Raw genomic sequence first — 14,992 nt, 5'->3', positions numbered from 1 at the left:
GTCCCAGGGCTTTGGAGGGGAACCTGGCGTCAGCCAGGATCAACCAACCCATCACACTACCATCCCACTAAAAGCTGAAAGCCCTTACAAATCACAGACCTACTGCTAACCTGTTTCTCCTGCATGAAGCAGCTGTAGCAACAACAAAACAAAGAAGAAACAAGTTTGATTAAGCGTACTGCTCCATAAAAAATATTCTTTAAAATGTCCAAAACCATTTGTAATAATATTTTACTCCATGCTGTACTTAAGTCTAGAAGCAGAGGTAATTAAGGAGTACAGGTGCTGCAAACTGACTTCTCAGAAAACAGTGAGGCCACCAGGATGAGAAGGGAGACCCAAACCATTGCAGAAGTCCCAGCATGCACAGAAGTAGCCATGTAAGTTACACAAGAGGTATGTGTTCAAAAACAAGGCCTTGCCAATTTTATTATCTGTAGTAGCTATAAAAGTTCCAGCTATAAAAGGATGCTGAATAATGCCATGTAAAACCACAGCTTATCTTCAGAGCTTGCAATTGCAAGATGACAACACACTGAATTACACTAAATGGAATTTAGAAGCAAGGACACATCCCAGGTGGTGGCACATCACCCTCACATTAAGTGATTAGCTGAGCTACTCATTAAAATACTACACTAGTGCATAAAACACTTCTACTCACTTTGATGACTTCACCACCCTTTAATTCAGTATTATTCTCTAGACACACACTGATACTGTGGCTTAAATTTTCTAATTCCAACAGATGTATAAATACAGCTGAAAGCTAAAACTATTCCTACACACAGGCCTGTTCATTTAACTCCCACTTATGACAAATAACTTGGACGGCAATGGTTCTACTACTTAGTTAGCACATTTAATGCCTGAGGATTGTACTCAAATATCTACACTTCCATATCCATGAATCCATTTGGTTTGCTCCCCCCTCTACTGTCTAATCCCTCTTCCAAACACCCAAATATTCTTCAGCACAGTAAAGGAAAAAAAAATTAATAGCTTTTTATAGAATCATTTTACATTATTTTCCCTGTTGGCAAAAGACGGGGTAGAGGACAGAGACTTCTGGAAAAGGAGCTCCCTCTCTCTCATCTCACCCTCTTTCAGCTCAAATTCCTAATGCAGATGTCAGTTTCTCTTGGTTCACCTTTTCATGTCATTGTTAAAATTAGTGGGTTTATCTTTCCCTTCAATGGCTGCAAGAGACTCTCTGAGCCTTCAGGCGACATCCCATTTTAGGGATACCTGATCTTCCTCACTGACAGCCTTATCATACCTTCCAGACATAGTAAATTCTTTAACCACAAGCTCTTGCTTTGAAATAAACTGTTCACACAGTCTCATTAAAGACCAGTAAATGCCTTCCTTGCCTCAGTCTTCAGCAGCAAGACTGGCTGCCCCCCAGCTACCCAGCCCACTGAACTGGAAGACAGGGACAGGGAGAAGAATAAAGTCCTTTATAATCTAAAGGGGAACAGTCAGTGACCCACTGCACCACTTCGGACCCACAAGTCCACAAAGCAAAATGGGATCCATGGGCCCTGAGAGAGCTCGTGGAAGTGCTCACCAAGCCACTTTCCTTTATTTACAAGCAGTCCTACTTGCTAACAGGGGCATTTCCAGTTGACTGAATGATACATATGATGTTCATCTACACAAAAGGCTTGAAGGAAGATCCAGGAAACTACAGGCCTGTCATCAGACCTTGGTCCTGAATAAGGGTATGGAGCAGATAATCTCAAGTGTTGTTACATACAGGACAACCAGGAGTACAGCCCAGCCAACACAGGTTTGTGAAAGGCCTGTCCTGCTTGACCAACCTGGTCTCCTCCCATGACCAGACGACCTGTGTGGTGGAATAAGTGAAAGGCTGTGAATCTTGTCTGCCACAGTTTGCTTTGACACAGCACTCTCCTGGATAAACTGTCTGCTCATGGCTTGCATGGCAGCACTCCAGGGCAGCGACCATTCCCCTGTGCTGGGCAGGGTAGGTGTGAAGCCACACCTCAATCCTGTGGTCAGTTTTGGGCCCCTCACTACAGGAAAAACCCTGAGGTGCTGGTGTGTGTCCAGAGAGCAAGAGAGCTCGGAAAGGGTCTGGAGCACAAGTCAGATGGGAAGAAGCTGAGAGTTTTCAACCCTGAGAAAAGAAGGCTCAAAGGGAACATTATTGCTCTCTACAACTGCCTGTAAGGAGGGTGTAGCCAGGGGGGGATTTAGGATCTTCTCCCAGGCAAAAATACTGACAGGACAAGAAGAAATGGACACAAGCTGAGGTAGGGGAGGTTTGGTTTAGTTTGGACATTAGGAAAAATTTCTTCACTGAAAGGGTTATCCAGCACTGGAACAGGCTGCCCAAGGCAGTGGCAGAGACATCATCCCTGAAGGTATTTAGAAGACATGTAGATGTGGCACTTAAGGGCATGGATTATTGGTGGACTTGGCAGTACAGGCTAATGGTTGGATTTAATGATCTGAGAGATGTTTTCCAACCTAAGTGATCCCACATCAAAAGAAAATACAAAAATGCAATGCCCATGACAGCAAAAGTCATCTAACAGATAGAGGAAGTTTTCAGTCAAATCACATTCAGTCTGCTTCACTCAATTCAAACAGTCTAATTTTATGTTGATAGATACACCCATACAAATCCTTTACAAGAGCAAAGCCATACTGTTTTACCTTTAAACAACAAATCACATCTAATTCCACAGTACCTCAGATGAGTCAATCCACCATTCTGAATCAGGTGACGTCCAACTGATTTTAAACCAATTAAACCAAGTCCTTGCATAGCACAATTCAGACCACCAAAAAAGTGTCTAACAAAGTTTTGGTGTTTTCTTCAACTTTTTAGAATATTTTGTAAGACAATGGATAAGACAGGGAGAAAGCAAATACTAGCGCAGAGTCCAACCAGAAAAACTAGAAATGAAGTTATTCTGCGTAATTTTCTCCTTTACTACTAAGTCCTTGCATAATGGGCCTCAGACATTACATCCTTAACACTTCCCCACTGTTTCTATATTAAATGTATGCTAGAGAGTTCAACCCATGTATTTAAAAAAGACTGTTTTGAACACTTGTGTGAAATGCTAGAGTATTTCAGCAGGAACAGAGAAGGAAAAAAAAAAAAAAACAAAACAAAGCATCCAATAAATATGTTTTTTTAAAAATAATAAGGAATAGTTTTAAAAAATAAGAAATCCATATACTAAATTTTTTTAGTGTGTCTTTAAATATTTGGTAATTTTGGCCTTAAATTAAGCTCCTCAAAGATAATAAAGCAAAGAAAAAAACTGCGCTTTTAATCAAAGGATATCATAAAGTCAATCATATCCATTAAAGTTACTATGAAAGGAAGCTTGGTGGTAGAAAATTGTCTATGTGGTTGCTAACACAATATCCTCATCATGAAGTTTTCTAAGAAGTAATTCACATCACCAAGATCAAATATAAAGTAAACATAAAACCATAATCAAGGAGTTAGAATTATTGATTGCATACACCAAAGAAACTTTTGCGTCAGGAAACGATGCAAGAGAATTCTGTTGATTGCTGATACTATTCTTTAAAAAGATACTGCTAACTTTATAAAACAGGTATACCTCTATGGACATGAACAAAAAATTTAGGCCCCACAGCAGAAAATATTAAAAGGTGAATCTACACATCCCCTATTTCTGGCCATCATTTTTCATTTGGAAGAAATAATTTCATTTCTGTGAATGAAGCTCCCCTCTATCAATAAGACACTTTCATATTCATGAACAGGTATCTATAAAATTGTTTTCATTACACTGCATCAGGCAGATTTGTTTGAAACCAAAAATCTTAAGGAATTAACAACAAAGGAACAATAAAACGTACACTCAAACATTACATGGTGCCTAAGTAACTTGAGACATTCATTCTTGGAAAACTGCTTATTTGTTTCATCAATTTTTTCAGCAACTAACTACAATTCCATTAACAAAAATATTTCTCAAGTACCATTTGACAAAAAGAACATGCTTAGCACATGACATTTACTATTAACAATAAAACACAGTATTTGCTAATTGCAGGCATGGAGCAGTTAAACTACCAGATTAAGATTTATGTATACTAAAGGCTGCTTCACTCTATTTCAGAAAATGCAAGAATCATACATAAGAGAATGCAAGGCAAGACTATTCTATTACCATCTGTATGGCAGCTGTCTTTTGTCAAGTGGGCCGTTTGCCTTATCTCTCTCTCTGAGTGACCACAATCACTCCTCCCTCAGGAGGGGATATCTGCTGATAACAGACTATTGAATGTCACTGCATGGCTGATAAGAACTGTAACATCCCATTGTGAGATGCTCCTCCCAGAGGGAGGAGCCAAGCATTACTACCCAGATATAATCCAGAGGTTTTGAGGCAGGGGCACAGCTTTCTCCACGGGATTCCCCAGAGGAACAGCAGCTGCCTCTTCTTCCACTGGATTGTCAAAGGAAGACTACACCCTTTTCTGCAGGACCCGCTCGCTCCAACAGAACCACACCTGACACTTCAGGAGGGCTGCAGCCACATTTCCAATTGGACTGCTACCAACACCCTGACCCGCAGGGTGTCAGGTTGGGCTCCGACTCTGTCAGTGTTATTCTAGTGTACCGCATTGTTTATTTTATCCTTTTTTCTCCCCTATTAAAGAATAGTTATTATTTCCTGCTCCCATATTTTTTATGCCCGAGAGCCCCTTAATTTAAAATTTATAGCAATTTGGAGGGGTGGGGAGGGTTTACATTCTCCATTTCAGGGGAGGCTCCTGCCTTCCTTAGCAGACTCCTGTCTTTCCAAACCAAGACAGGGAAGAGGAAGGAAGAACAAGTATGTGCTTTGTTTTCAAGATATTTCTTCACTTTTCTCATACATAATGTCGAAGGAAGGGGACCAGGACACCAGTTGGTTCATCACAGGCCCTTCAGGTCCGGTCCGGTCCCGGTCCCTGAGGTCCTTCTGGTCCAGTTTATTGAAGAAAGTATTAAACACTTATACAGCAAATAATAAGCTTATGAATATTCTGTAAGCCAAGCAATCTATTGGTTAAACTATAGCATTAACTCATCCTCATTCCTTAGGGGTTACATCTCTCTTTTCTCACGTCTTTTTCACTGTTTGTTATTATACCACAGCTAGGCTTCAAGGACATGCCATCAACACAGGTGTAGGACTTGGAATTAGCTGCAGTTTTGTACTTTTCCAGTCCTTAGCAGCTAAATTCCCAACAACATAACTTGATAAGAACAAGGTAAATACAAATAATTCTGAGCTTATGAAGGAGATGTGAACATTGAACTCACAACTCTGAAAGGAGCCTCAGTACACTCACGAAGGAAATCAAGTTCAAACTGTCTTTATGATCAAGAAAAATATGCCAGCCAGGGAAAGTGATTATGTGAGTTCACGTCACAGCCAGGATTCTCTTGGCAAGTTGCCATTCATAGCAACCATTTACCAGTCCCCTACTTTGAGTCTCTTGAATTTTAGCACTGGATTTAGTGACTGTACTTAAAGAAAGACCTTTCAGGCAGCTGATTCTAAGGAAAAGTTCTGCAGTGTTATAGACTGGTGTCAGATTAGCCAGATGAATTTACTCCCCCAGCAATTGCATAATCACTCAGCAGAGCACAAAGCCAGTGACAGGAACACACAGCCAGAAGTTACAATAGGAGACAGACACTGCCCTTACTAGCTACTTACTCACAATTGCCTTAGCTTCAAGGTAAACCACAATATTAGCTTCAGTCTGTAAGAAATAACTGTCCTCCTAATGGAAAGGAAGAGTCCTGACCAATAAGCAGAGTGGCTTTACTTGCAGGAGCTTACAATGTTTCCACTCTTAGAAACCCAACTGTCCTCACTAAAACACACCAGGTAATGCTTCTGAGTCACCATGCCAGCTTAAAAACAAAGACATTAAAACAAAGCAAAATCTAGGAAAGATCAAACATGGGTCAGGCAACCTAAACAAAAGAAACAAATAAATTATTAGGGAATGAAAGCACATGTTATATTTAATTTACTTTACATTCCAACACTGCACAACTGATAATCTCTTAGTTTCCTCCATGCAATAATACATCAGTCTTGGAGATGCTGAACAAGCCAAGCCAACACCTAAACAACATTAAGGAAACTTTCACTGGCCGTGAGTGTTAATGCATCTATCCCTGTCAAAGAAACCAGAAATTTCATTCCATGACATTTCTCCTCCATCACATAGCTCATTCTGTGATGTTAAAACCTACATGCTTGAACAAAAGCCACCTTTTCAAACACATCTCTGCAAAGCAAAAGAATTGTTTTCATAATTCTGCAATCAATCATAAAATTTACAACATCTTTCAGAAATTTATCATTGAGATAATGAGCATATACTATCTTTTCATTAGTTACTAGTCTACTGGCACACCTTCCCTTCACAATTTTGCCCCTCAATTGTATTCCAGAAGTTTGGTAACACCACAGTGAACCTCAGGCGAGTTCATTTCCCCACTAGAATCACAGTAACCTTCATGGGAAAAACAAAAAAGTCAACAAGTCAAAAAATCAAACCAAATCCATAACAAACCACATTGCTGTGTTGAGCATTGCTAAAGAAAAATAAGTTCAGGCAAATTAATAGCAAAATTAAAGGATATTTTACCTCCTAGCATCAGTCACAAAGGTTCAAAACCCATTTCATATCTCTTAGTGCTACACTTAAAAGTAAGACTCAACATGAACTTTAGACAGGATAATATGCTGGAATACCAGCATAAATAGGAAAGAAAGCTAATATTACAAAAGTGACTCAACGACCTTGCAGATAAAATCTAATCCAAATGATGTATTTTGCAGCCTCTTACTCCTCAGTAGCAAAAAATAATTAAAAAAAATTTAAAAGAAAATCACAGTGCAACTATAAAATGCACACGCAGTCTTTTCAGGTATAAACACCAGCATTCATAAAATCAGAAGACAAAATTAAAGGTCTATCTTTAGTCTATCCAACCCACTTCACATAACACAGATTATCTTAAATTCAGTGCTAGCAGTACAATGACAGCAGCAATGCATTTTGTTTCAATCAACATTATAATAAAAAAATGTCATCATTGCAACAAAATACAACCTGTAACTTCTCAACAAGAATGAGAAGAATAAGTAAAAAGCACTGGGTAAAGAGAAAAAAAGTCAATAGTGCTTCAAATAACAATAAAAATATACCTATGAAAACCCTACATTTAATACATACCCATATATCTACTCATACAAAAACTTATCTTCCCTTCATAGTGCATTAGCCTTAAGCCAAAACTGACCAAGTCAGTGCTTCAGGCACATGTTCTTGTTTTATAAAAATAAGATCAGCAAACTGAGAAATGGGACCTCAAAAGAAGACATCATTTATTCTAGACTCTCTTGTTTTGAAGCAAGTTCAAGCACACCCCAAACATTCCCGATAAGGACATTCCCCTTGATGTTAAAAAAGAATCAATAAATAGAAATCCCAATTTGTCATGATACCTTGGGTTTTAGCTTTTATATTTTTCAGATTATCTGCTGCCTGGCATGTAACTCTGAAACTTCATATTAGGTGTTAGTAAGCTCTCTTCACAGGGTAGTCAGCAAAACAATCCCTTTCCAGCTACAGAATCAAGGACAGCCATCACCCAAAAGGCACAAACAACAGCAGAGAGAAGGGGGCAAGCCAGGGAGTTGAGACTTCATGACCTGGAGCTGTAACTGGAAAACTGAACCCAGTATGTAGATGAACCAAAACTTATAAAAGTGTAAAAACTTGTGACCCAGATCCATTTTGGATTCAACCTGGGTGTGGCCCTGGCCAGGCTCTTATGCTGCCCAAGGGGTATCCTTTTAAGGCCTTTCAATAAACACCGATTTTGTCCATTTAGCTCTGTCTAGTCTCTGTTCATATCAACCTTTCTGGCATCAGTCACATAACCTTAGAGATGGGAAACCACTGTTGCCAAGGCCTGGAAAATCATAGAAAGTGAAAGAACATTTATCACACCCAAATTAAGCTTAATATTTCCTTCTGTTCAACAAGGGACAGGAACACAGTCAAACTTTCTATCAATTTTTTCTTAACTAAAGATTGGACCTCAGTCTTCTTTTTGAACAACTGTCATTCAGTTTGGCCAGAAACTTCTAACTACTGTAATAGGCCATATTTTTCATGACCTCCAGCTCTCCTCTGATACCTCTCACATTTGTATGTGGATTTCTTAAAGAGATCCCAGTGCCCACAATCTACTGCAGTAGTCTAGCAGAGACTTTAAAAGCACCAAGCACAGGAGAGAATTTCCCTTCTGTGTTTTACATGCAGAACTCCTGTTCATACACTGCAAAAGGAAACCTGAAGTGTTTGAATTGGCATTCTCTCATAAGTTCACGGCTCAGTCTTCAGACCATTTTACACCTTTTTTGATTAAATAGCAGCACTGCAAAGGGGTAACATATACAACAGGAAGATCTATTTTTCTCTTTTATTTTCCAGGAATAAGCAGCAGTGACTCTTCAATAGGCACAAAATTGTGATGTACAGCTCAAAGTTCTCAGAACTTAGCTGTATGCAGTAGATTTTGTAATTTTCTGAAGTACTTAAAAACAGCTTCCTTTTTTGTTTTTATTCACACATGTCTAGGACACAGTCGAGCTATCTATAGCTGTCTGATCTACAATTCCTTAATTGTCCTCAAGTTTTAAATTTAATGGCTTTAAATTACCCTTTAGTCAAAGGTAATCACCCTCCTAGTCTAGCAAGACTAAAGATGACATTTTGCCCACTGTATAAAATTGTTTTCTTATACATGTTTCAGCAGCAAAATGAAAAGCAAAACACAAAACTATGACTGTGGAAGCACCATTCTTTTATCACCTTGTATTGACCAGCCAGGTGTCGCAGAAAATGAAGGCCTTTGTCGGGGACGAGCCATTTGTCGGTGAGGGGAGACTCGGACACTCCATATGAGTGATAAGCAAGGTCCGTTTATTGAAGAGAGCATCAGACACTTACACAGCGAGTAATAAGCTTATGAATATTCTGTAAGCTAAGCAATCTATTGGTTAAACTATACTATCAACTCTTCCTCATTCCCTAGGGGTTACATCTCTCTTTTCTCATGTCTCTTTCACTGTTTGTTATCCTACCACAGCTAGGCCCAAGGACACTGCTATCTGTGCAGGTGCAGGACTTGGAATTAGCCATGGTTTTGTACTTTTCCATTTTCTAGCAGCTAAATTCCCAACAGCCAGGGAAACAGGATCAACTGGCACACTGCACTGTGAACCTCCCAATCGAGCAGGGCCCATCCAATGATCTGCAGGCCAACTTCAGTCCGACAAACCCTTCCACCCATCCCAAACCCTTGGCTTAGAGGAGACTCAACCACTGTAAACAGCTAAACAGCACCAAGCAGCCAAAGTGGCAAGCTCCTCACAAAAGAGTTCCTGACATACTGGGCTTGTTTTGAGCCCACCTACAGACACTGGTGACAGTCTCTCCTGCACGGTCGAAACTACATCAGAATGTCACAGACGTGGGAATCAAGAAAAAAACCATCAGGATCTGTTTCCTGATGTTTCCAAGGATGGAATCTCTTGTCCTTGCGTTAAAGTTTGTGCATCCTACACCTACTGTAAAAAGCTCAGTAAAGATTTTGGGTACATTTGTCTTCCACCCTCTCATAATAAAATGAGAGGAGAGAAGGTTTGGAGAAAGAACTATATTCAGGGTATTCTATCTGTATCAAAATCCATCAAAAGAAGGCAAATGCAATTCCAGGACATCTTCAGGACACCTGAAGTTAAAAGTTCCGTAACAGACAAGTATATTTTGGAAGCAACCATAAAACCCAAAACAATGGAATAGGTAGGAAACAGACAAAAGATACACATATCTTGTGTGTTTATATACATATAAATAATCTCAAAAAACCCAAAACCACAAACGCAACTCATCAGTACAGCTATGGATTGAAGGGTAAATTTGGGGGTGAGTAGGTTGGCTCCTACAACAATGCTGGAAATAATGGCCTATTTTTTCAGACATTGCAGAAGGAACTGACTACAGGACAACTGTAGAGACAAAATCACGGAGGAAGGTAGATGTCTGTCCTGATTTCAGCTAGGATAAAATTCTTCCCAGCTGCTGGTAACAGTGTTTTGTAGCTGGTACAAAACAAATGTTTTGTGCATCACCTGGATCTCTATTTCTCTCCTTTCTATACAAACACTGTTATAGCACACTCTATTTTTCATCAGTTATTAAAGTGTTCCTATCACAACCCACAAGGTACACTTTTTTCCCCTGAACTCTCCACCCAGCCAGTCTGTGGATGTGGTGTGTGAGTGGCTGCCTGGGGTTAAAACAAAACCCCTTGTTTGTAAAAAAAAGCAACCAAACATAAAACCCCCACAATCTTGAAAGCACAGGTAAGAATGAAATAGACACTAAATAACATTGAAACTAGTCCACAGGTAAGATGGACTTCTTTCACTATTAAAGTTATGGCACTGTTATAGATAGATATTTTTCAGAAAGTGAAACTGAGTACTAAAAGTAACCACAGGAAAGTACTCATGCCATTGATCAAAAAGTACTTCAGCTACACTAATCAGATGAGTCCAGTTTCAAACCCTAAAACCATATATCAAAGAAAAGAATTATCTTCCAATAACAGTGGCAAACAAATGGATTCCCTTCCAGAAGAAGTACAATAAAAAGTTCCAATTTTGTAATCACAGATGAGATTAATTCAGATGATAGCTCATGAATTCTTATTTGTCCAGAATTAGTTTGCATAGCACATCTATGAAACAATCTTATAATTACTAACATACTTCTGAGTATTGAAAAAAAAAAAACAAACAAAACCAACAAACAACAACAAAAAACCCTCAAACCAACTAAATCTCCCACAGAATTAGTGTTTTGTGCAAGACAGACAGATTGTTGTCAGGTTGTTACTGTTCAACAACAAAAGAATAAAGGAAGTACTTTCTACACTGGATGTACAACTAGCAAAATAAAAACACCAAGAGTCATGCCTCTCATTCCTCCATTACTACATACTGCTTTAAGCTTAGCCATCTGACCTCCAAGAAACTCCTGCATCCCGAAAACTTATTCCCAAAATTTAAAGGCACACTCACATCAGACTATGGAAAACATCACCGGCTCAGTCCCAGCTAGACTCCTCTTTTCAGCTAAAGTTTAGTTGAAAGAAGTCAGGATAGTGGTCAAAAGAGCAGCTTAAAAATGGAAAGTACTTCGAAAGGAGAACAGTATTAAAGGAACAGAGAGAGAGCAAAAGGGACAGGAGAGGCGACAGTTCCTCGGATATACAGCGTAGGACGTTATGCAAGCATATAATTCAAGAAGGCTGCAAACACTGTGGAACTACTAAGGCCAGAATTGATCCACAATACGCAGCAATACAAGCTGTTTAATAATCAACACTGAAAACTTGTCTGTGTAGCTCCAACGCCCAGGGAAGCTCTAATTACAGCGACAGGCCCCTTGGCCAGTACTACACCAGTAGTAAAAGTCGACTTGTAAAAAAGGGAACCTTACGAAGTTAACGGCTACAGTCAAAACATTTACGAGACAGCTTCTGGGGCTGATTTGTGTGTCTGCATCTCCAGGTAATGTCTCACAACGCTGTTTCCAAGGACAAAAAAAAAATGAGGTCGCAGAACGGGACACAGACAACACCCCAGAACCCTATCCATCCCCCCAAAGCCAGGCGCTGAGGCAGCTCCGAACTGGCCCGGCCTCCTCCGGCTCCCCCCTGCGCTGAGTCCGCCCGGCAACAGCGGCACCCCGGGGGCTGGCACAGGCCCTTCCCAAATCCTCAACGAGAGGCTGGCATGTCCATCCCCCCATTCCGACCCACCTTGAGGAGGATGGAAGGCGGCAGCTGGTTGATGTCCGCGGTGGGCGGCAGCGACAGCTCCCGGCAGCTGTCGCCGGGATACTCCAGCGGCTCCTCGCAGCCCGCCTCGCCGCCCCGGTCCTTCTCCTCCTCCCGGCCCTGCTCCTTCTCATCCTGGGACGCGGGAGGCGGCGGCGAGGCGGGCTGTCCGCCGCCGCTCTGCCCGGCGGTGACCCCGCCGCTCTCGCCCGCGGTGCCGGGCAGGGCGAGGAGCTGCGGCTCCGCCGGGCATTGGCAGGCGCCGGGCTCGGGCTCGGCGGCGGCGCAGCGCGGCTGCTTGCAGGGCGGGCAGGCGGGCAGCCCGGCCCCCTTGCGCTTGCACACCATCTCGGAGGAGACCTCGCCGGGCGGCCCCAGGAGGCCCCGCACCGGCGAGGGCAGCAGGCCGGAGAGGAAAAGGCGCTGGCAGCGGCCCGGAGGTTCCCAGGCGGCGGGCGCCAGGCGCAGGAGGCGGCGGGCGACGCGCTGCTCCGCGGCGGTCAGCGACACGTAGGGCGGCGGCGGCGGCAGCAGCGGGTCCCCGGCGGGCAGAGGCTGCTCCGGGGCGGGCGGGCTGGCGCCGTGCACGATGAAGCAGAGCATGCAGGGCCCGCGCAGGAAGCAGCTCCGGCTGCGCGGCGGCGGCACCTTCCCCCGCGGGCGGCGACGATCCCGACTTAGGCTCCTTGCCTCCTTCGAGAGCAGGTGGCCCATATAGGAGGGGAAGCGGCGGCAGCGGAAGGGCGGGTGTCACCTGCGGGAGGCGGCGCCGGGAGCTGACATGCTGCCGGCGGGCCGAGGCAGGAGGCGGCGGCGGCGGGGCTGGTTCCGGTACGCCGGGATGGAGGGAGAAGCTTCCGCTACCGCCGGCCTGACCTCCCCCGGGGAGCGGGGGCGGCGCTCCGCGGCCGGCGCTGCTGCCACCAGCGGCCGCGCTGGGCCGGCGGAGGCTCGGCCTCGGGCAGGGGTGCGTGCCCGCCGTGTGTCAGCACTCGCTGTGTGAACGCGGGTCTGCACGCCGCCCACGGCACGTAGGCCTGTAATATCTGCGTGTATGCACAGAATTTGACGTACCACAGAATCGTTAGGGGTTGGGAGGCACTTCTGGAGATCATCTCGACCTACTCTCCTGCCAAGACAGGGTCACCTGGATCACGTAACACAGGAACGCGTCCAGGTGGGTTTGGAATGTCCTCAGAAAGGGAGATGCCACGGCTCACCTGTTCTAGTGCTCTGCCACCCTTAACGTGGCGTTCTTGTCGAGGTTGAACTTACTGTGTTTTAGTTTATGGCCACTGCCCCTTGTCATGCCATTGGGCAACACGGAAAAGAGTCTGGCACAACCCTGTTGGCACTGTCCTTGAAGATATTTATATTTATATTTATATTTATATTTATACATTACTGAGAACCCCTTCACTTTTCTCTGAACTAAACGGGCCCAGCTCCTGCAGTTTCTCCTTACAAGAGAGATGCTCTGGACCCATCATCATCTCTGTGGCATCTGCTGGACCCCCTCCCTTAGGTCATTGCCTTATAATGTTCACATAAGACGTATAAAATATGTGCATGTTTTTCAGGAACTAATACAATTTTTTTTTTGTGCTACACTTTGAGAAGACCACTTCCCATTGGTCTCAGATTATATGCAAGACAGTGGCTGAGGACTGGATTAGCAAAGCAACACAAGCTTAGAGACCACTAAGAGCAGTCTTCCAACTTTTCTTCTGTCAGCATCATCTTCCCACCAGCACTTTCCAGAAAATACTTGTTTTCTGCTTTAATTCATTGTACATCTTTTCTGTTTTAATTCATTGTACATCTCAAAAGAGGGCTCATATGGGGCCTCTGACCCCCTATGCCCTCCTGCAGACACTTACCTCTAACTGCAGTGTGTTGAACGTCGATGCAGGTGCCCTGGTTTGTAAATCCTTGCTGGAGGCTGCACTGCTTTAATTAAGACTGCTTAGTGCCTAGAAAAAGCAATTTGTTTCAGTGTTCAGTTCTAAACAGTTGACTTAGCTATACAGTCTTAGATATGTAGTTTAAATATATGTGCAATTTTTTCTTTAGTAAAAGGTGTCTGGGAAAGGAGAAGGCAAGTTGTAGGTAGAGTATATATGGCTCAGTACTAATATTAAATAACAAAGGGCAGGAAAAGAAATGCACAGTATTTTATATTGTGTAGCGCATGTTTTGGCCTTTTGCCCAGGGATGAGTTATGCTAGGATTAAAATACCCATGCTGCTATTATTTTTGTTTGTTACCTCTATTATTAGTCTTCAGCAGCTATGTAAAATTGTTTCCTATGAGAAAGGTACTAAATATACCTTTGGATAAAAGCAAAGCAATAGAATATTTTGTTTGGATTTATACTTCAGTGAACTTCATCAATATAAACCACAGCAAATCTTCGCAAAAAAAAAATTGGTGAGGCCTTTTCTGCTCTGTTGGGAGAATGGGTTGAAAAGCAGAAGACAGCTGGGAGTAGCTCTTGGTGACTGTTCAAGACTGTGTGAACAGTAGACCTGTCATCCTGGTATATGGACTGAGTTTAACAGTGCCTGCTCTCCACTTGTGTAGCCCAGGTGTTGCTTTAGGGCTCCTCCAGTTAGCATGATAATGGACATAAATTCATTCTTTGTGCCTTAGCCTTTGGTTTGTGCCTGTCCCAGCTGTCTGCCAGTGGTGGCTCACACACTCCCTCCTCCCACAGACTGCTAAATGTTATTTCAGTTAGGAAAAATAAAAACAACATTAAAAGAAAATGAAAGTCCAAGTCAAATCTTCAAACCAATCTGAACTCAATAAATGCTGGCTGCCTTTAACTTCTCCAATGTGTGTCCTTCCCACACAGGCTGCGGTACTTCAAGAACTGCTCCAGAGTGGAGCCCTTCCAGGGGTCCAGGGCTCATGGCAGGAGCCTGCTCCAGAACAGGATTCTGATGGGATCACATGTAACTTTGGACATCCACCTGCCCCAGCATGGGATCCTCCATGGGCTGTCAGTGGTTCTGTGCTCTACAGTGGACTCCTCCCCAG

General features: G+C 43.0%; 1 protein-coding gene across 1 annotated transcript in view; it reads right to left on the bottom strand.

Moving 5' to 3' along the window:
• Positions 1–13,083, bottom strand: part of FBXL17 (F-box and leucine rich repeat protein 17) — a 275,155-nt gene extending 262,072 nt beyond the window's left edge. Inside the window, exon 1 of the mRNA XM_005490423.4 lies at positions 11,933–13,083. Coding sequence (XP_005490480.1) covers positions 11,933–12,664 — 732 coding nt within the window. The 5' untranslated portion in view covers positions 12,665–13,083. The remainder of the gene's footprint in view (positions 1–11,932) is intronic.
• Between the last annotated feature and the right edge of the window lie 1,909 nt (positions 13,084–14,992).

The sequence above is a fragment of the Zonotrichia albicollis genome, chromosome Z, assembly GCF_047830755.1.
Source record: "Zonotrichia albicollis isolate bZonAlb1 chromosome Z, bZonAlb1.hap1, whole genome shotgun sequence".
Lineage (NCBI taxonomy): Eukaryota > Metazoa > Chordata > Aves > Passeriformes > Passerellidae > Zonotrichia > Zonotrichia albicollis.
Note: the sequence above shows the minus strand (reverse complement) of the source record. Positions and strands in the feature narration are given on the sequence as shown.